At 46.5% G+C, this 22,082-nt stretch overlaps 1 protein-coding gene across 2 annotated transcripts; it reads right to left on the bottom strand.

The window, feature by feature from the left end:
* Positions 1 to 1,998: 1,998 nt before the first annotated feature.
* LOC116938956 (uncharacterized) lies at positions 1,999 to 21,042 on the bottom strand. 2 transcript variants are annotated; one of them, XM_076069334.1, is made up of 9 exons: positions 20,766 to 21,019; positions 18,232 to 18,472; positions 14,636 to 14,704; positions 11,641 to 11,673; positions 8,364 to 8,417; positions 7,396 to 7,425; positions 4,945 to 5,022; positions 3,378 to 3,548; positions 1,999 to 2,930 (listed from the first exon to the last, which is right to left on the bottom strand). In XM_076069334.1, exons 2-9 carry the CDS (start codon positions 18,467 to 18,469, stop codon positions 2,725 to 2,727), a joined length of 879 nt encoding a protein of 292 aa, XP_075925449.1. In that variant the 5' UTR covers positions 18,470 to 18,472; positions 20,766 to 21,019; the 3' UTR covers positions 1,999 to 2,724. The 2 variants fall into 2 exon arrangements, with proteins under 2 accessions (XP_075925449.1, XP_075925450.1); XM_076069335.1 differs by lacking the exon at positions 11,641 to 11,673 and having other exon boundaries at positions 20,766 to 21,042.
* Positions 21,043 to 22,082: the final 1,040 nt, after the last annotated feature.

Raw genomic sequence — 22,082 nt, 5'->3', positions numbered from 1 at the left:
GTGCAAAAGCAGACCAGGATAGTTATTTACAACTTCATCCAGCAGTGTTTTAAACTGGCGATCATTTAAGGCTCGGGCAACAATAAAGTTGATCACACGAATGACCAGCGACATCACTTCGCCAAACTGCCTGTCACACATCTGAGCACAAAGTGCCTCCTGGTGTATAATGCAATGGAAACTTAGGATGGGTCTATTTTCATGTTCACGGAGAAGCGCCACAAATCCTTTGTTTTTCCCCACCATACACGGAGCACCATCAGTACACACTGAGAGAAGTTTATCCATAGTTAGACTTTTTTCTTGAGCAAACTCCATGAAAGACTTGAATAAATCCTCACCTCTTGTGGACCCTTTTAATGGCAGAACAGCAAGACTTTCTTCGCGCAGTGTGTCACCAACAGCATATCTTGCAATCACGCTGAACTGCGACAAATGGCTCACGTCTGTTGACTCATCCAAAGCCAGAGAAAAGAACGGCGCTGCATTTATGTCCTTCACTTGCGTTTCCTCCACTTTGTTTGCCATCACGATGGTACGATCATGAACAGTTCTTGCCGACAGAGGCATGTCTTGTATCCGTTTGATTATCTTGTCTTTGTTCGGAAGATCATCAAAAAGTTCATTGGCTACATCCAGCATGAACGTTTTAGCATACTCGCCATCTGTGAATGGTTTTCCGTTCCTCACTATTGCTAAAGAACCAGCAAAGCTAGCCGAATTATAGTCACCTTGCCGGGTCCATACGCGGAGTTGCTGCTGGCTAGCTTGCACCCTGCTCAGAAGCTCTTGGCACGCTTTCTTTCTGCTGTCTCCCGCAGGGTATTTTGATGCAAAGGTAGCGTGGCGCGTGTCGAAGTGCCGCTTTACATTCGACCGTTTCAACGATGTAATTTTGTCATTGCAAATTAGACACACCGCAGAACCCGCTCTCTCCACAAAGGCGAATTCTTCGGTCCATTCGTCCTGAAATGTACGATACTCGTCGTCTTTTTTTCTTTTCGCCATCTTCTTCGTCGAAGGGTTAGCTTTGAGCTAATGACCGAGCAGACGCAGTCTCAGACTGATTCAAAAGGGGGCGTTTACCTGTTTTACCCAGCAACGGCAAACGTAGGCCAGTATCATCCAATTAAAATAATGGACAATTGCTCCTGCAGCCCTGAACAGGACATGCGCAGTGAAAAATCGATGGATGGATTAAAACAAGTGAGAATATTTTGTTTTATCTGCGAGCCATATGCAATCATCAAAAGAGCCACATCTGGCTCGCGAGCCATAGGTTCCCGACCCCTGATCTAAACACATAAAGGAAGACAGCGGGCAAGCAAGGTCACAGGTAGCGATTGTGGGGCCCGACGTCCACCCTGACCTCCACCCTGACGTCCACCCTGCCACCCTCGCCGGGCAGGTGGGTCACGACGTCCACCCTGCCACCCTCCCCGGGTAGGTGGGGCACGACGTCCACCCTGACGTCCACCCTGCCACCCTCGCCGGGCAGGTGGGGCGCGACGTCCACCCTGACGTCCACCCTGCCACCCTCCCCGGGTAGGTGGGGCACGACGTCCACCCTGCCACCCTCGCCAGGCAGGTGGGGCACGACGTCCACCCTGACGTCCACCCTGCCACCCTCCCCGGGTAGGTGGGGCACGACGTCCACCTGTTGGGCTCCTTCCTCCACCGCGTCGGTCAACTCCCGCCAGGCCCCCGCTGAGCGAGTGACGGGGGCCCCCGATGCTCGCGCTGCTGGCCTCGGAGCCACACGGGGCTAAAATACATGCCCGTGCACACCACAGCTGTCACTATTAGAGGGGCCGCGGAGCGCGCTATTACCTGCGAGCGCGCTCACACCTGAGCGATTACCTCACTCGCGCAAGACATGGTGACGATCCCGCAGTCACCACCCCGCGTTCACTCTCGCCGCATGTTCCCCCACCGCCACCGAGGACTCGGCTTGCACACGCAGTCGCTCCACACAGAAATTGCAGACACCACACCATCGACGGTCTGTGCTAACTTTTTATTCTCGGCGCAAACCACAATCCCTTAAAGCTGCCCAGTCGGCACTACCGGGGGGAGTATCTTGCGAGAAAAGCCTAGGCCTACTGCCGTCTGCGCTCCTGCTCACCCAAGCGTCCTACCATTTACCTGGTAGCCGTACTCGCGGCGTCACACGGACGCTGTGAGAGGCGGAGGGAAGAGGACGAGAAAGCCTTGCCTAACACGGCCTCGTAGTGGCGAATGAGTGGCGAATACACACTGCCTTTCTCGCTTTTTCCACCCCGGCTTCCCAGATGTCGTGTATGACTCATCGCGGCTGGCCCGGTAATCTTTGTGCGCCCATACACTATTAAGCCAACTCAGGGGCACCGCGATGTGACTTGTCCTGCGAGGGTCGGCCAATCCCCTGGCACCGGGAAACCGTGGGACTTTCCTCATAGGAACCCTTCGGATTAAAACCCGTTGTGCCAAGCAATCCCACGCCAGGACACTACGTGTGTGCGCTGTCTGTGTGTGTATTCAGTGTGTGGCCGCGGAGTTTGCAGAGTGGCTTCGAGGCCGTGGCACCACACAATCCCTGCAAACTCCAGCATATGTGTGTGTGTGTGAAAGTGAGTGTGCGCGCATGTGTGTATCTGTCTTTATTTGTGAACCCGAACAGTTTGACTTTTGAACAGGCCTCAGGAATAAGGAACCCGTTCGTAAGTCGGGGGACTGCCCGCTCTTTCATTTGCGTGGCCTTTCTTTCTTTGGTCCATCGCGGGATGCTTTGTGCGCGCCGGCTTTTTTGGTTTGATTATCCCGGGCAGGCTTCGTTGGATGCCCAGGCATCTTCACATCGGGCTCCTGTCGGTTCTGCTCTTCCGCAGCGTCCAATCCCTTTTCCACGTCGGGGGCAGTCGTTGATTTTTTATTTCGCGTGAAGCACATTACTGAACATAAAAGGGGACAAGGGAGTAAACGGGTTAGTGTGAGCCACTAAATGCACATGCATGTAAGTATCTGTAGTTATCTATTTGTGCATGTGTGGGCTTTTCTCCGGGTCAATCTCTGCCTGCATCTTTCCGCGTGTATCTTTGTACGTGTCTGACACTGTCCGTGTCTATAGCTGTCTGTGTCCTTCGTGTCTCTCAAAGTGTTTGTAAACGTGTCTCTGTGTCTCTCTAGATCTTAAGAGATTGAAAACTAATTTCTTTAGAAACTGCTCGTTGTTGTGTTTAGTTTGGTGTCCTTTACCCCGCCCCTCCGATTAGCACTGTTGGCTACGGAAATGTGTGAAAGAAATTCAACATATACACATCTCCTACGATGATCTGCAGAGGACTCTACTTGTTGTTAAAAACGGCTCTGCTATCTGGAGGAACAAGCTAAAGGCTCACCGATGCAGAAGACGATTAAGCATAGCATGGCTGGCACGACCACGATCAGTGCAATCACGCTGGTCTTCGTGGGCTCAAACTCAGGGTCGTAGTCTGGCTCTGGGATGACGTCGGGATCGACGTCGTCCAGAACCTCCAAAGGTGCTCGCCGTTGCTTTTCCAAAATAGTTCCTGTAACACAAAGACAAAGATAAAGGTCCCCCGTGTAGCCTTAACAGACTGTCGGGGCAAGTGCTGTTAGCGAGCACCTATGAAGGCCGGTAACGGTACACGAGGGGGTGGGTGGCCAGCACCACGCCCGACCGCCTTCGTCTCCCTAGTGGCAATGTTTACACACCGCACCAGGTACTCATTTGAGGCTGAGTCGATCTAGAGGAGGCCCGGGACCGGTTCAGATAATCGTCACAGGTTTTGGCCGTGAGTGGGAATAGAACTCGGGTCGCCGGGTTCATAGCGCAGCGCGCTAACCGCTACACTACCGCTCCCCACTTCCTGTAACACATACATGCATACACGCGCAGGTGAGTTAGTGACGTTTACAGACTTTAAAAAAAATCCTCGAACATTTTTACATCATTGCTTTTTGTAAAAACCTAGCAGAGTGAATTTAGACGTATCCCTGGCAGCAATGTGCAATGGCTGTATCTACGTTGAACTTCTTTCACACCGTAATGTAGCCACCGTGCTAATCAGAGGTGCGGCGGGCAGGGGGGGGAAGGACAACAAACTAAACACAAACATCAGCAATGTTTAAGAAGGCAGAAGCGTCGGGTGATACGAGCCGGCAGCAGCACTCTGGACAGAGCTGCTTGAAGGGCCCCATGCAGAAGTTGTGAGCAAATCTTTTTTGGCCATTCTCACACTCGTGAGGTTACTCTGCTGTGACATTTTTGAAGGGTTTCTCTGCCTCCTGACAATAATGCCCAGAGTGCACCAGGAAAACAATTCAGAAGACAACGAAGTGCCTGTAAAGTGTATTGTCTTTTTTACTCGGCTTGATATGGAGACTTAGTAATGACATGGTGACACTTTTTTTGAATGTTACTGCGCTGACGTCACCACAGTGTGAGCGAAATTCATTGTTCCTACAATTTTGATTTGAAGCTTTCGTGACTGCAGGGATTCATATTCTTGGTTCTTTCGGTAAAGTCGCGTAGAAGGGAAACAATAAAATAATAAAAATATAACATATTTAATTATTATTTTGTTTCCCTTCTACGTGACTTTAACGAAAGAACCAAGAATTTTTTTGATATATATTTTATTATTTTATTGTTTCCCTTCAACGTGACTTTACCAAAAGAACCAAGAATATGAACCAAGAATATGTTCCTACAATGTTTCTGCTTGTTGCTCTACCCCTGCCTAGTTATGCAAATTGAGCATCTCAAGGCATTGCACATGCATGGAACGATGCATCGATGTTAATGAGTAAAATGAATACTTCGATTCATCATACTTGGATTGCAAGGACAACGCGACAGATTTTACGAGAGTCATATTTTAGGAGTGATATAAATTGCACGCAGTGAGGCATTCCTGACGTTATAACTCCAGGATGACGTACGTTCGCAATAAGACAGGCAGACTTCCTTATTCTCTTTCTGGCAGGATTCGCAGCGCAGGGCAGATACATACGTGGGTTCTGCGGACAAAAAAACACATGGACGGAGTTAAAAGGCTGTTGATGTCTGCAGATTGCAGGGAATATTGGGGTCACGAAAGTTCACGTGATGGAACCAGATGTCACGTGCATTTTCAGTAGGGGCAAATGTAAACGCTACGAAGTTCCATTCATCACCTTTTTGATTGACTTTATTCGCTTTTTTTCTCAAATAGAGATAAAAATATGAAACCAATTTGTACGCATGTTGAACTGCTTTCGCACCGTACATAGCCAACCGTGCTAATCGGGAGGTGCAGGAAGAAGGACAACGAACTAGACACGTACATTTCCTGCAGGAATGTCGGTCACGTGGTTTGACCATTTACTCGTCACACCGTTCAATGTGAGTTGGTGACCGTGGGGAGGATTAGGTTTCGGTCGTGGCATCAGGATCGGTTTGGATGTCACCCACCTGTGACATTACGCATGACCAGCGATCAAACTCAGACCGCCGCGACACCCACACGATAAGAATGATAAGCGTTTACTTGCCCAGTCGAGTGTGTCAAGCAATTGCATTTAGAACACGGTGAGCGAGTTTAAGGTCGAAATAAGCGACATGTGATGACTCCAAGCAGTCTGGTACGTTCAGGATAAGACTAAAAACAAAACTGTTGTTGAGCAGGGCCCTACATTTAGACGTTTGGCCAATTCCACGCAAGACCGTTTGGCAGGAAACAAGCGCACTTGGAGACTGTGCCTGCACGTGAGTTGAGAACACTCAAGAGTTCAACACGAGTTGACTCCTCGATACGTTGCTGTGCTGCCGTCATGCCACGACTTCGTTAAAATTGGGCTTTACTTTCAGGTAATCCTTTATTATATTATTCAGTTAGAATATTACAGTAGATCATCGATTGTCCGGTGGCTTCGGGGGGCAGGGGGCGCCGGGTTTTCAAAAACGCCGGATAATCAAATCACTATTTAAAATTGCTTATTTTTGCACGCTGTGTTTTTCGGTGTTGTACATGTGCTTTTGCGTTTAAAATTTGTTTACTACATAACATTTGCATAAATATCCTACTCTAAAATAAAAATCCTAATAAAAAAATGACTATTTACTGTACCGTACTTACCACTCTAATCTCGAAGACTGGAGTATACACATGAAGCATTTTCATTGTTTAAGTTGTATGTATGTACTGTATCATGTACAGTATATGATATTTCACAATGAAATCAAGCATAGCTACCTTTTTTGTCACGCCAAACGGTGCCTCTGGAGGGATTTTGCCAAATCGGCGAGCGAGGAAGATTATGGCCGATTTCTCCCACCCTGGACACTCTCTGTTTCAGCTACTCCCCTCCGGCAGAAGGCTTCGGTCCATCAGGACCAAAACCTCACGCCATAAAAACAGTTTCTTCCCATCTGCTGCTGGCCTGTTAAACAAGGCCAAGGGCTAACACTGTTTTTAACATTTGATCTACATAACGACACGTTGCTGATATTAACTATGTTTCCCTATTTGTATTTTTAAATTATATCTTAAAGCTATTTTATAATCGATATTTATTTTATTTTATATACTTCAGCCCCTTAGTGTTAGACTTTTAACCCTTATTATAGTAAGACTTGTTTAAAACTTATTTAAGATTTTAGATTCCTATATGTTGAATGTATGCACCATCCTGCCAAAGTAAATTCCGTGTCGGTGTGAACTTACATGGCGAATAAAACCCTTTCTGATTCTGATTCTGATAATGTGGGAAGCTGCCGGATAATCGAGGATCAACTGTATTTGGTCAATTGTCAGCAGGTTTAGCCTGTACATGTGAAGTTGGTGCAGGTTTTCCAGATAAAAGCCGGGGGGAAAGTGTTGCATTCAAAAGTAAACATTTGTCATGACAATGTTAGAATGTTGGGCAAGCGCCATTATCAAGCGCATGGTGACGTCGTCGTTGACGTGCTTGAACGAGCGTGATGCTGAAGCCGACAGTCGGTAGCGCTCGCTCACATTTCCGGAATAACGCTCGGACCTTTTTGGCCTCATAAATTGTCCACGCACACGGGCACATGCACACATGCGCACACGCACATACACAAATACAAAGTTCGAGCACCTATGAAGGCCGGCACGGCAGACCAGGGGGAGTCAACCTAGGGGAGGCCCAGGACTGGTTCAGATCATCATCACTGGTGTTGGCCGTGAGCGAGAATCGAACTCGGATCGCCAGGTTCGCAGCGCAATGCGCTAACCACTAAGCTACCGCACCCCAGACACATACACACACGCACACACGCGCACACACGTATGCATACTGTCTCATGTGATAAGCTGATAAAGACGCAGTCATGGCACCCATACCGTCTTACAGAATCGCCAACATATATACAGGTGTACACAATCTTACCACAGACAGGGCATGACGGTTCCTTCGAAGCTGAAAAACAAAAAGGAAAGGACAAAACGTAACGGTAAGTTAAATTATATTCGCATTAGTTGCTTAACAACACAGTCACAAATCCCATACATCACCACCACACACAGCAGGGAGTGTAACCAGGTAAGGGTGAAAGTGTCCTGCTCATGCCACTGCTGGCTAAAGGGCCTCCACTCGAGGTACAGAGATCCCGTCTACAGAGTATTTGGTCTACTCTTCCAAGGTGGCCAGAGACAGGAATATCCACACTTTGCCACACCGTATTGGACGTGCTGATCGACTGATTATGGTGTGTCCCCATGCCTACCGCTCGGTGGACAGAGGAAGAAAGATTTGACAAACTTGCATTAGGGTCACAAGGAAGCGAGCATGGATACATTAAGTTTAACATGTGGGCTTTCGCGACCAATATACATGAGGTTTTCTGGGTTAGATCGTGTGAATATAAATGTGTCGTTACTCCCACCACCAGCACCACCCAACACAGCTAATTAGTAAGGTTTGTCACGTAAACAAACATGTCAGTTACTAGTTCAGCAATAACCGGTGTGTTGAAGAGTAAACCCACAACATCTACAATTCGAGTACGACGTTTCGCCGGTAATTACAACTAGCCTCATCAGGCGACAGCTAATTATACCGCTGTATTAATAATAATGATCCTATACCAAACGAAAACCTCTTATGGATGGACACATTAAGAGTTAAAGTTACAAATCTGTACCGCGCACAAGAGCAAGTGGGAGGGGACAGGTGTTAGCTTGATGCAGGTTCGTGAAGCATCAACAATGCCGTACTATGGTTAGTCTCGTCCCCACCACGGTAACGTGTTAGACACCGGTATTCTCAACACTGCTCATGTGAGCAGGAGGGAGGAGGAAGACAACGATTGATGTTTGCGTCGCGCTGGGTGTGAGGGTGCAATGGGCAGGACTTACTCTTCAAAGCTTCCTGAAAATCCTTCCATAACTTGATGAGTTCTCTCCAGTAGACTGCCATGAGAGAGAGAGAGAGAGAAAAAAACGAGTGAACAATTTGTAAATACAGTAAAACCTTGGATTGCGAGTCACTTGGTCTGCGAGTGTTTTGCAATACGAGCAAAAACTTTAAATAAATATTAATTCGATAAACGAGCGAGGTCTTGCAATACGAGTAGTGTACGTATACGCTTTGTCTGCCGAGCGTCAGGTGATCACTACTGAGCCGATGGTTCTTCTCTCTCTTTCGCTGTGGGATTGTGGGTAATCGTCTCCCATGCTCGGTCTCAGTCGGCGTGCCTCACTCGTATAGTCAACATCCGTGCGAGCGTATACTGTTTACTATAGTACTATAGTGTTTACTACAGTATAGTGTTGTGACCACGTGTGTACTGATTACTACAGTACTATAGTGTTGTGACCACGTGTATACTATTTACTACAGTACTATAGTGTTGTGACCACGTGTGTACTGTTTACTACAGTACTATAGTGTTGTGACCACGTGTATACTGTTTACTATAGTACTATAGTGTTGTGATCACGTGTATACTGTTTACTATAGTGTTGTGACCACGTGTATACTGTTTACTACAGTACTATAGTGTTGTGACCACGTGTATACTGTTTACTACAGTACTATAGTGTTGTGACCACGTGTGTACTGTTTACTACAGTACTATAGTGTTGTGACCACGTGTATACTGTTTACTACAGTACTATAGTGTTGTGACCACGTGTATACTGTTTACTACAGTACTATAGTTGTGACCACGTGTATACTGTTTACTACAGTACTATAGTGTTTACTACAGTATAGTGTTGTGACCACGTGTGTGTGCGTAAAGCATTTTTGTTATTTTTGTCCAAGTGTAGTGACTGTTCTTTAGTAACTGTACTGCAACAATGCCCCCATGAAATCCTCAAAAGGAGGCAAAAGCAAATGTCATTGGATAGGTTCCTTGTTAAAGTCGCAGAAAAATAAAAAGATTCCAGTGAGCCAACAGATGCCAGTGATTCCGTTAGTGACGGTGAAAGTCGTCCTACACAATAACCCTCCTCCTCTCCTCTCTCTCGTCTCCCTCACACCAGCCATGATTAAATTAAATTAATAAATTTGATAACTTTATATGAAATTAAAATAGGAAAAATATAAAAGGGTTTTTGGCATTAATAATTTTTACTTGAATATTCTTGGGGTTGTGGAACGAATCATCTGAGTTTCCATTATTTCCTTTTGGGGAAATTCGCTTTGATATACGAGTGCTTTGGATTACGAGCACGTTTCTGGAACGAATTATGCTCGCAATCCAAGGTATTACTGTATAGTGCAAAGACTTTTAAAATATTGCTTCATGATTGCCCCTGTACATGTCTGTCCATTGTACTTGCATTAATTTTTTACAGATGACAGCTTTCAGCTCCAGGAACTGGTCACACTTCTGTGACGGTGGCCCACATTTGCATTCATCACGACAGTTTCCAAAACGTCATAAATATTGCAAGCCATTAAAAGGATGCCAGCAATGTCTTTATAGTTACATGCAACCTGTTTCATTTTGCTTATTCGTGTCTCGACGATAAATCATCAGGGCCATATTATCCAATCGGAACAGTAGGTACAGTAGGCACTGTGCCCAGTGCCTACAAATACTTAAGGGCCTACAAAAACTAAAGGGCTTACGAAGACACATTCTTACCACGTTTTTTGTTTGTATGTATTATAAAAAATAAAATGTAACCAGGATATCTTCTTGAATAAATATATTTGTATAGCAAGGATAGGCACAGTGTACAAAGAGGCAACGTCACGTCAATGTTATCTGTGGCACGCAGCACGCTCCCATCAATTTAGGGCACATACTAAATAATACGCGTATCAGTAATGACGTCTGTACAGCACCTGGACGAAGTACCGTGCGAAACAAGCGGAGTGAAAGCGGCGGTAGCAGTAACATGGGGCAGCAGCAGTAGCAACTGTAGAAAGTTGTCACTGAAGGCCTACGAAACAGAAGTGCCCAGGGCCTACAAGAACCTTAATCTGGCCCTGTAAATAATTGATTTTGTTATATCATTCAATTATCCCTTTAAAACATTTTGCAGAACACCTTCCGAACCAGGCAGGTGTGTGTTTCTGGCTCCTGATCACAGCCTGTAGAGTTCTCTGGTGTCCTCTCACATGAATCCCAAACTCTCATTCGTGAAAAAATTAACATCGCCAAAACATCCTCATGCAGCGGGACCCTCCTGAAGAGGAGTTTTGAGACTCAGTCAGGATTTCTTTGGTAAATAATGAACATTATTGTACAAGGTGGTCTAAATTAGTTTAGTGAGAAATTAATTTCGTATTTATATTTCGGGAAATTAACTATTGGGCCATCCTGTAGATCTGCCAGCATTATTTGGCTCATCATACAAATCCTGTTGCATTAATGAAAATGATTAATAATAAACGTGTTTTTTGGGGGGGGTTAAATCACGTAAATATTAATCGCCCGATTAAGCTGGTTGTAATTACCAGCGAAACGTCGTACTCAAATTGTAAATGGTGTGCCTTTACTCTCCAACACACCGGTGTGCTGAAGTAGTAACTAATTGGCACGTTTTGTTTACGTGACAAACCTTACTAATTGTCTGTGTCAGATGGTGTTGGCTTAACAACACATGCAATGTACAGGTGGAAAAGGTGGAGAACATATTTTTCTTGTCGCGCCTTCTCCTGGCAAGCCAGGGTATAGCAGCACCTCGACGCCCACAGTCAGGGAGTTCCGTAACATCTGTGTGCGGTCCACCAACCCTCGCTGCCTCCACAGTGCTGGAATACAGCAATGTATGGCCACCATCGGCAGGCTAATTTCTTGGATTACGAGAATTTCATAACCAATTATACCACTATTGTGCTTTTTGAGGCACACACAATATTTTTTGTAGACATATTTAAATGTCTACCCAAAATAGTGTACCTTTATTAAGTAAAAATTACTTTAATATATATTTATTTTCCAGTTTTGCCCCAGAATGATATAATTCTGGGTTTTGGTATTGATAACAGCTGGGTGGTTAGTTTTTTTTTTGGGGTTATCTTTTGAATAGTTTTTGTGAAAATATTACAAGAGTCTACGGCGCACTGAGAGATGAAATATTCCCAAGCATAGCAAAAAGCAACCAGTCGGATCTCTCAAAACAAATCAAAACTGAATTTCCCACAGTCAGGCTCAATGTTTGTCCCCACACTTACTGGCATAGTGTTTTTGACTCAGCTGACCGGAAACTGTGAATGACAGAACCAATACATAGTTAACAAGGCAGGAGTGATCAAGCACGTAAAAAACGGCAGTGTTTGTGTTTATGCTGATACGGAGTTGTGCGAAGCGCACATCATAAACAAACCGAGACAGCATTGAAGGTGCGACCAACAGACATCACGTGTTTAGATACCAGGGGTGGAATGATTAACCGTTGGGTCTTAAGCTCACGATACGTGCAACGAATCACTCGTGTATGAGCCCATGGTGTATCCCTTTCGATTTACATTGAGTCACGGGTTCACGTGACTCTTGAAACCACGAGTTGCCACGAACATGACTGCAATTATCAAATAAATATTTAATAAATATTTTATAATTCTCGTTGGGCCAGGAAATCCTCAACAATGTTAAGACTTTTCCGGAGAGTTATGCCGTATTTTTACGGAAGAGGGTGATCTTGCTTTGAGAAATCCAAATTGTTTATTTTGCAGATAATTGATCAGCATTCGGGTGTTTGGCCAATACCAGTAATGTTTTTTTTTGCTATGGGAGGACATTAGGGACCTGGGCAGAAACCCATGCAGAACAGGCGTAGAACAAACTGCGCGCAGAGAGGTGCACATGTTGGGAATCAAACTCAGGTCTTGCTGTAATGCTCAACTAAACTACTAAAACTATGTTTTATTTCACCAGGTAAAGCCCACCGACCTATGTCGCTCTTTTTCAGAAGCGACCTGACCACAAGTGATGGCCCAATGAAGTGGCGTATCACGTGGACATTTATAGCAGCCGAATACTCTAAACGCGTGATGTTGATTCTAAATGTGAAGGGGAAAACTGGAGGACCTGGAGAAAATCCGCACGACCGCAGGAAGAGACATGCAAACTCCAAATATAAAAGCATTAGGGTAGGGATCGAACCCTCGACCTCCTGTATACCCGGCGAGGTAGTTAACATCTCCTAGCCACCAATTGTGTCATTGAATCGTTCCACATTGTCATGGAGGGTGGGGAGGTATTCAAATGTATTAATGGCATTACTGTATTTGTATTAAATTAACCGATTTGCTATCCACGATGTTCGCCGTCATTACTTTGAATGCAGTTTTAATTCGTAGCGATCTAGGCCCTGGTTACTTTCATGTAGTCAAACTTTTCGTTCAAGTTAACCGTCACAACACCCACTATATGCGTGCAATTTTCAGTCTTTAGCGTGAGTAGCAACACTCACGGCTAACCGTCTCTTCTCTCACACAAATACAGTAGGCCTGTATATTTCAGAGTTCAACGTTGTCGATGTTAGGATTTGTAAAACAAATTGACGATCCTTTTTTTACTTTCAGATCATTGATTTGAGGTAATTACGTAGTACCTTTGTGCTTACAAAAGTGACGTCAAACGATGCAGGTTTCTTTTACAGGCCAGTAAATGACACAAACATTTCATTTCCACTTACGTATTTATCAACTAAAAGTGTCAAAAAAAGAGTAAGATCATCCAAAATATAGCTAGGGCCGTTTTTGGATATTCAAATCAATCTGACAATGGGCAACAAAGACAAAGATCCCCCGCATAGCTTTAACAGACTGTTCGGGCAAGCGCTGTTAGCGAGTAGCACCTATGAAGGCCGGCACGGCACATCGGATGGTGTGTCGCCAGCACCACGCCCGACCACCTTTGTCTTCCCAGTGGCGATGTTTACACACCCAAGGTCGACTCATCTGAGGCTGAGTCGACCTAGGGGAGACCCAGGACCAGCTCAGATAACCACCACTGGTGTTGGCTGTGAGCTAGAATCAAACTCTGGTCGCCGGGTTCGTAGCGCAGTGCGCTATCCGCTACGCTACCGCTCCCCACACAATGGGCAACACCGATAGCAACACCCGCCATTCGCCACTAAGTGGCGGTGACGTCACCAGGGCGCCTGTGCCAGGCCAGGTGCACTGAGGCCACGTGCCGTGTCGAAGGCCCGCCGACAAGAGGTCTCGGGACAGACCTAGGTGCCATGGGCTGGCTGACTTGAGACGACTGGTAGATGCACCAGCTGTACTCCCTGCTGTGCCAATGGTCAATACACCCACGAGCACACACACATTATACCCCTTTGTTGGGTACACTGTCTTCATATGCTCTTGCATTGCTACACGTAGATCGCTTTTTTGTCTCAATCCACTGATGGATGAGGGTTTCCCCATGCCGTACTCGTCATGGAGGTTATTTCACCATGCTGGTCGTTGTGGGTTGGAGTCAGTGGTGGGGGCTGGACATTGGAGCATAGGAGATCAGTACAACGATGGATTTTGCGGTGCTGCGTTTGGCTAACAACAGCCTGGTTGAATTTAGATGCTCATGAATATGAAATTGCAAGGTATATATATCAGAAACTTGCACGGATGTTTCAACTGCCATGACGGAGAACGATGTTTTTTATTTTACTATTTTTTTTTACCAGGTAAGGCCCACTGAGCTAAATAGCTATTTTTCAGAAGCGACCTGGCCACAAATGATAGCCCAACGAAGCAGTTTACCAAGTGGAAATGTATAGCAGCCAAATACTCTCAACGCATGTCTCTAAATATGGAGGGAAAAACCGGAGGACCCGGAGAAAAATCCATGCGACTACGGGGAGAGAGAGAGAGACATGCGAACTCCAAATATACACGTAGGCTTTCGCGACCATTATATACAGTCGTTAGGGTCAGGATCGAACCCACAACCTCCTTCATACCAGGCGAGGGAGTTAACAGGGGACCACGAGATTGCAAGTTATATAGTGTACAAACCATTACACCGTAGCATCACGCTGCTCATTTGTTAGACAACATATTCAGGTGTTGGATTTGTTTTCTCTCCAAAAATCCTGGAAAACTGTGGAGCAAAGTATCGGTTTGTTTGCGTTCTCTTGAGCTAGGCTGCTGAAACAACTTCTGCCGAGAGCGTGCGAGTCAGCCCGCTGACATGCCCCTCGAGTCCGAATGCACGTACCGTCTCCAATTCTGTTGTTCATCTCCACAAACTTGGAGCCCATGGTTTGCTCCACCTGCTCGTACAAATCTACAAGACGGTGAACAACATGCACGCACGGACACAGAGCGTTCCAGTTAACACGGCCAGCCTTTTCCGAATCCACAAGACGGTGAACAACACAGACGCACCGACAAAGAGCGCGTACTCACAGAGAGACAGTTATAGAGAAACAGAATGACGGGCTCATAGAGACACAGAGAGACACGGAGACAGAAAGACAAGAGACTCACAGAGAGACAGTTACAGAGAGACATGGAGAGACAGACACGCACAGCGACTGACAGAGAGACAGTTATAAAGACACAAACAGATGGGCTCATAGAGACACGGAGAGAGAGACATGGAGATACAGACACACACACAGACACTCACAGAGAGACATTTATAGAGAGACACACAAACAGATGGGCTCATAGAGACACAGAGAGAGACATGGAGATACAGACACACACTCAGACACTCAAGCAGAAACAGTTATAGAGAGACACACAAACAGATGGGCTCATAGAGACACAGAGAGACAGACACACACAGAGACTCACTGAACAACAGTTATAGAGAGACGGGCTCATAGAGACAGAGAGACATGGAGATATAGACACACACACAGACACTCAAGCAGAAACAGTTATAGAGAGACACACAAACAGATGGGCTCATAGAGACACAGAGAGAGACACATGGATACACGCAGATAAGAGACAGGCACAGAGATAGAGACGCATGATGTACGCAGGATGAGACAATCAAATGCAAAGAGACAAAGGACAAATGCATCGTAATTATACCTCTGTGCATTTATATTGAATGCTTCTCACCTACGTCTTATATTTCTCTAAATACCGTATTTTCCCACATATAGCTCGCATACGCGTATAGCCCGCATACGCATATACCCCGCAAAAATAACGTTTTGTGTAAAACAAATTTCAGATAGCCCGCACCTCCATATACCCCGCAGGGTCTTGTTTTGTTTGTAAAAAGTGGTATACCCCGCGGGTTATACTGTAAGGAAAATACGGTGCTGCCTCTAATTCTTATCGTTCTTTCATACCTGGCTACAAATGTAAATAATCTTATAACTCTCTTGATGACTGTATCTCTCTTCTCTTCGAAATTAACATCTCTCCAAATTTTCTCATAATATGTAAATGTAATCACCTAAGCGAGTCGGCGCATGGAACATCTAAGAGACCGGGGTGTGGAGCCAGCAGAGGGCAGGAGTAGGGGCACGGTGACTGTGCATCTGTGAAAAAGAGCTTCATAGCTCATCGGATTCCTCCAGTATAAATAAATATTCCGATCCTGTATGCAGGAAATAGCAGGGGAGGGACGAGGTCACTCGAGGCCGTGAGCGGTCGAGCCGAGCTAAACGATCTCCGGCGGACAGTCGGTGGATGAGAGGGGAATGGAAAGCCCTGGGGGGGGGGGGGTGCGAATGGCCAGAGGGGGCCGGTGGATGTGCAGACGACAGGGGGCAGCGTGATGGGTGTTAGTGCGAGGACACGGCCAGTGTAGGAATACAACAGGGGGAAGGGACGGGGGGAGTGGTGTGGAGGCGAGAGGGCGGTGCGAGGGGAGAGAAGAGGTAGGACCAATGGAGGGGGGAGAGCGAGCGAGGAGAAGGAAAGGGGCCGTCCATAAATGACGTCACGAGATTTTGGACGATTGACCCCCCCCCCACCCCCCCGTCGTCACACGACGTCTCAAAAAGTCAGACCCCCCCCTCAAACATGACGTCACAAAGCTCTGCCCCACCCCCAAAATAAAACATGCTTCATATCGCTTTGAACTATTGTCATTGTAGTGCGTATTTAATGTGGCGCTGCACTCTGATGTTGTAGGAGAAAACGTTTATTAAAAAGTCTATTTTATTAAGTAGAACGTGTTGTCTATATTTATTTAAAGTTGCGCATTTTGATGTGACGTCACATTTCTCAACCCCCCCCCTCTTCGTCACAAGTGTCTAACCCCCCCCCAGGTGCGTGACGTCATTTATGGACGGCCCCAAATGTAAAACTTTTTATTTTGTCAGGCAAGGCCCAATGAGCTACGCAGCTTATCTTCAGAAGCGGACCTGGCCACAAGTGATAGCTCAACGGAGTGTACTTATCGCGTGGACACTTCTCTCATCCAAATACTCGGAAGCACGTTTCTCAACGTGGAGGTAAAAAGAGAAAAATCCACGCGGCCACATGGAGCGAGAGAGAGAGAGACGCAAACTCCAAATATACAGCAGACGTTAGAGTCGGGATCGAACCCCCGACCTCCTGCATGAGCCGCCCGGGCGGCGGGCGGCGTTTACAGGGGAGGCCTCCTGGGGCGAAGGGGGAGGGCAGGGGGACAGCCACACGGCCGAGAGGCCACGTGGACGGAGAGGAGAGTTGGTGGCAGTGACTGGGCGGTGTGTGCGGAGTTTAATGTTCAGTGTTAGGCTCCACAGTGATGGTGGTGATGCACGCCACTCATTCACGAATCGTTGTGGAGTTGTCACGAAAGCCGCGCCGAGTTGAAAGATAAGTCTTCGAGTCGTCCCTGATTGTTGCGGTGGGCATTGCATATATTCTGAAACGCATATTCATCCTCCAATGTCTTCTGAATACCTCTCATCTCTATTCTGTTTCACTTCCAGCTCATCTGAATACATCTTACATTCCTCTTCTGTCTAACACATGCATTGCATACAGATCTGGACTAAATTACATTTTTAACACATCCACTATCTCGAGCATACATTTCCATCATCTCTCAGATACGTGTCTTACAGCTTTATTGCAGACACATCTCAGACACTTGTGTGTGTACATATATACTCATAATAGAGGTTTTGGGGTATATCGTGTAAATATAAATACGTCGTTCAACCCGCCACCACCCGATACAGCCAATTAGTAAGGGGTTGTCACGTAAACAGAACGTGGCCAATTCGTCACTAGTATAGCACACCGGTGTGTTGGAGAGTAAACCCACAACATTGACAAACCTTGATAATTGGCTGTGTCGGGTGGTGGCGGGTTTAACGACACATTTATATTCACACGATCTAACCCAAAAACCTCTACTATGGATGATATTGGTCGCAAAAGCCTCCTACGTGTTAAACTGATGAAATATTTACTCTTTGCACCGCATGCCTCTCGGCCTGTCAGTTGATGTGACGTGCCGAGACACAGGCTGCCCTCGTACTGCACCTCGATGAGGAAACGAGCACGTTGCGGGGGCTAGGAGATGTTAACTCCCTCGCCTGGTATGCAGGAGGTTGTCAGTTCAATCCCGAACCCTGACACCTGTATATTTGGAGCATACGTGACGCTCTCCCCGTGGTCGCGTGGATTTTTCTCCGGATTCTCTGGTTTTTCCCTCCACATTTAGAATCAACATCACACGCTTAGAATATTTGGCTGCTATAAATTTCCCCGTGATGAGGCACTGTGTTGAGCCATCACTTGTGCTAGCCAGGTTGCTTCTGAAAAATAACTATATAGCTCAGTGGTCCTCAGTTGGTAAATATAAAGAGTAAAAAAGATGAAATGAAAGTAAAAAGGGTGACTCACAGATCAAGCGCTTGGAATGTTCTCCCAGCAGCTTGGAGATAATATTCTGCACGCCCTTGTACGTCTTCGTGCGAATGAAGGGCCTGTCGATCTCCATCCTGTTCAGCAGCGCTTTCAGGGGCACCGCGATGGCTTCCGTGCACTTGAAGCACGGCTCGCACGGGCGGGCGACGAGCAGCAGTAGCAGCAGCGTTGGCAGCACTGCGGTCACGAGGCACGAGGAGCGCTGGGGAGCCATGGCCTGGGGAGCGAGAGAAGGGGTCACGTTTAGCGACTCGACCTTTACTCGTTGTTCCAGTGAAGCAGGCACCCATTAACGTGGGCCATTTTTGAAATACAGGGGCTCCTCTACTTACAAACGAGTCAGAATCCAGAGGTGTGTTCGTAAGTTGATTTGTTCGTAAGTCCAACTTACTCCTGTCGGTTTCGAACGTTTTGTACGACATGTACACTAAATAAGAGAATAGCTTTAAAAGTTGTATAATCTCCTATAAACATAGGTGCCACTGGTTCTTCAAGTTCAGCAGATGCCACCAATGCCATCTATTGCGCGGCGGTTTAATTTACGACTTTCGGTCCGAACAGGCAAACTGGATGTACAGACAGGTTTGTTCGTATCTCTAAGTCGAATTTTCCTCAGTAGAGGAGTCCCTGTAGAACTTTATGGTCATAAAAGATGTAAAGCGCTTGCGTTACGGTAAACAAGATTGCTAAATTTGGTAATCAAAGCCAAAACATCACCAAATGCAGTTACGTGGCGTGTTTACGTTTTCGCGCTACGATTCGTAGTTCACGTAAAAAGACCAGAACCGATACGACCAGTTATAAATAACAGTGGAGCGTTGGCATTGGGCAAGGGTCCGTGGTGATGGTATTAAACCAGTATAGGGAAGGAGATGAATCTTAGAAAGAGGGTGGGCACTCAAAACAATAACAGCGTGCACGCCCCCATCAAACCAAATCCGTCACTGGCAGCAAGGCGAGGAATGGAAATGTACTCTTTGGTTTCATTCGGTAAAGTCACGTAGGTAAAACAAATTAAAATAAAATAAACAATTAAAACACGACGTTTCGGAGGCAGCGCAAGTTTCATTTTATTTTAATTTGTTTTACCTACGTGACTTTAGCGAATAAAACCAAAGAGTATGAATCCTTGCAGTCACGAAAGCTTCAAATCTAGAATGGAAATGTCTTAGTGAGGAGAACGACTCCCCAATGAGAGGCCTTGCAGCAGCCAAACCGTGCAGCAGAAGCAGCAGCAGCAGAAGCAGGGGCAGCAGCAGCAGGAGCAGCAGCAGTAGCAGCAGGTGGAGCAGCAGAAACAGCAGGAGGCGGAGCAGCAGCAGGAGCAGCAGGAGCAGCAGCAGAAGCAGGGGCAGCAGCAGCAGGAGCAGGTGGAGCAGCAGGAGGCGGAGCAGCAGTAGTAACAGCAGCAGTAACAGTAGCAGATAGAGTGCTTCCTTGCTCACGGCCCTGAACTCCTCCTCTGTGCAGGCGTGAGGCGTGCCGCACATTCCACATTCCCCAGCCTCTCTGCCCATTGCCACCGCTATCGATGTCCAAATGATGAGCCACTTTGTTGAGCTATCATTTGTGCTAGCCATGGCGCTTCTGAAAAATAAGTTAATAGCTTCGTGGGCTTTGCCTGGTAGGATGGGGATGGTTTAGTTTCATTTGTATGATTTGGGTGATTGTTTGCTTTACCTGTACTTTGCCCCTGCTGAACATCTGTGGGAAAGAGCTTCATAGCTCATCGGATTCCTCCAGTAAAAAGAAAGATTCTGACTTTAGTTCTGAATGATAAGGTTATTTTCACGATCTTATTGACTATCGCAATAATTTTCCCGTAACTTTGCATTTTTATTTCCCACATTCTATCATGATTGTGCTTTGCTGGACTTAACACTCCGAATAAGGTGATTTGGCAGTTGTTCAAAGGCAGCTCACCCAAGACAAAGCAGCCACGCCTCTTATAATCGTTGTACCTTCAAATTACAGTCTATCGTTGTCACAACGCGCTTGGCTCTCCAATCAGTTCGCATGTCAACCACGAACGGGACCAGAGTGAGCCCTGCCTCGAGATCGTCGTCGTAAGCGCGGGTCACGTGACCCCCGTTCTCTGTGCGCCACCCAACCAGCGATGATTATTCTATGTGCTATGATTATGCTATGTGCTATGAATACTCTACGTGCTATGATTATTCTACGTGTTATGATGTGCTATGATTACTTTGCGCCCTATAATGATTTAATGTGCTATGATTATTGTACGTGCTATGATTACTCTACGTGCTATTATTCATACACTATGATTACGCTGCGTGCTATAGATTACTCTACATGCTATGATTACTCTACTATGATTATTCTATGTGCTATGATTACTCTAGGTGCTATGATTAGTCTATAACGATTATTCTATGTGCTATGATTACTCTAGGTGCTATGATTATGTCTGTAATATCAAGGAGGCTCTTTCCCCGAGTCACTCACTACAAGCCCAGTGTAGTAGTAGTACAAGTAGGGTCGCTTACCGCTTTTTCTTTCCAAAACGGGACTTCTCTCCAACAGTGGTGACGAGGTAATGTTGTTGTATCCCTCCCGTTGTGTTCTAACACCAATTAAGTTTTGCCTCTCCAATCAATTCGCACGTCAACCACGAACGGGACCAGAGTTGAGGCCTGCCTGGACACAGCCTGGAGATCCGTCGTCGTGAGCGCGCGAGTTGGTTGTCGTGACGACGCAGTGACGTAACAGTCACGTGGCCCGTTCTCCCAGTTCCGGGTCACGTGGCTCGTTCTCCCAGTTCCGGGTCACGTGGCTCGTTCTCCGAGTCCCGGGTCACGTGGCTCGTGTTCCGTGTGCTCGTGCGAGCCATCCAACCAGCAACGCCGCTGCGTGCACCTCGTGCTCGGCTGTGATTTGAATTCGTTAGAGACCCCCACCGGTGCCCTATATAGGCGTGCGATGATGGTGCATGCGTGATGTTGGTCGTATTGGCGGTTGTTGCTGTAGTTGGTGGTAGTTGACGATGAAAGATACTGTTATCGGTTTGTGGTGGTTGTTTTATTGGTAGTGGTTGTTGGTGTTGACTGGTGGTTGTCATTGTGTTGGATGTGGTTGTTTTATTGGTGGTGGCTGAAAGTTGTTGCTGTAGTTGGTGGTAGTTGACGATGAAAGATACTGTTATCGGTTTGTGGTGGTTGTTTTATTGGTAGTGGTTGTTGGTGTTGATTGGTGGTTGTCATTGTGTTGGATGTGGTTGTTTTATTGGTGGTGGCTGAAAGTTTTTGTTGTTTTATTGGTGGTAGATGGTGGTGGTTGTTGTGTTGATGGTGGTTGTTTTATTGGTGGTTGTTGGTGTTTTGTTATTGTTCGTGGTAGTGGTTGACGTTATAGGTAGCGGTGGTTGCTATCTGTTGGTGGTGATGGTTATAGATGTAATTGTTGTTGGTGACCATTGATGGTTGTTGTGGTTAGTGGTGGTTGTTGACATTGGTAGTGGTTGTTGGTAATGATTACAGTTTTTGGTGATTAAAAGCGGCTTTGGTTTATAGCTGGTGGTTGTTAGTGCTGTTGTGGTAGTTTGTGCTGATGGTGGTTGCTGATCGCGGGCTGCTGGTGGTGGTTGCTGTTGAGGTGGTTGTTGTTGATGGTCATTGATAGTTGTTGTGGTTACTGTCGACTCAGTCTCAAACGAGTTCCTGGTGCAGTGTGTAAACATCGTCGCTGGAGAGACAAAGGCGTCCGGGCGTGGTGCTTGCCACACCCACCCCCTCGTGTGCCGTGCCGGCCTTCACAGGTGCTCGCTTGTAGCACTTGCCTCTAAAGTATGTTAAGGCTACACGGGG

This window comes from Petromyzon marinus, chromosome 24, assembly GCF_048934315.1.
Source record: "Petromyzon marinus isolate PM22_M1 ecotype Great Lakes invasive population chromosome 24, UKy_Petmar_22M1.pri1.0, whole genome shotgun sequence".
NCBI classification, from domain to species: domain Eukaryota; kingdom Metazoa; phylum Chordata; class Hyperoartia; order Petromyzontiformes; family Petromyzontidae; genus Petromyzon; species Petromyzon marinus.
This window is presented reverse-complemented; position numbering and strand designations above follow the sequence as displayed.

Excerpts from the sequence above, each read along its gene's own strand:
- LOC116938956 (XM_076069334.1), bottom strand. The coding sequence starts at position 18,469 with ATGGCTCCCCAGCGCTCCTCGTGCCTCGTGACCGCAGTGCTGCCAACG. Across the intron at positions 5,023-7,395 it reads ACCGTCATGCCCTGTCTGTG|AACCCACGTATGTATCTGCC; the intron begins GTAAGATTGTGT and ends TTTTGTCCGCAG. Across the intron at positions 3,549-4,944 it reads CTGCCTGTCTTATTGCGAAC|GAACTATTTTGGAAAAGCAA; the intron begins GTACGTCATCCT and ends TTTGTGTTACAG.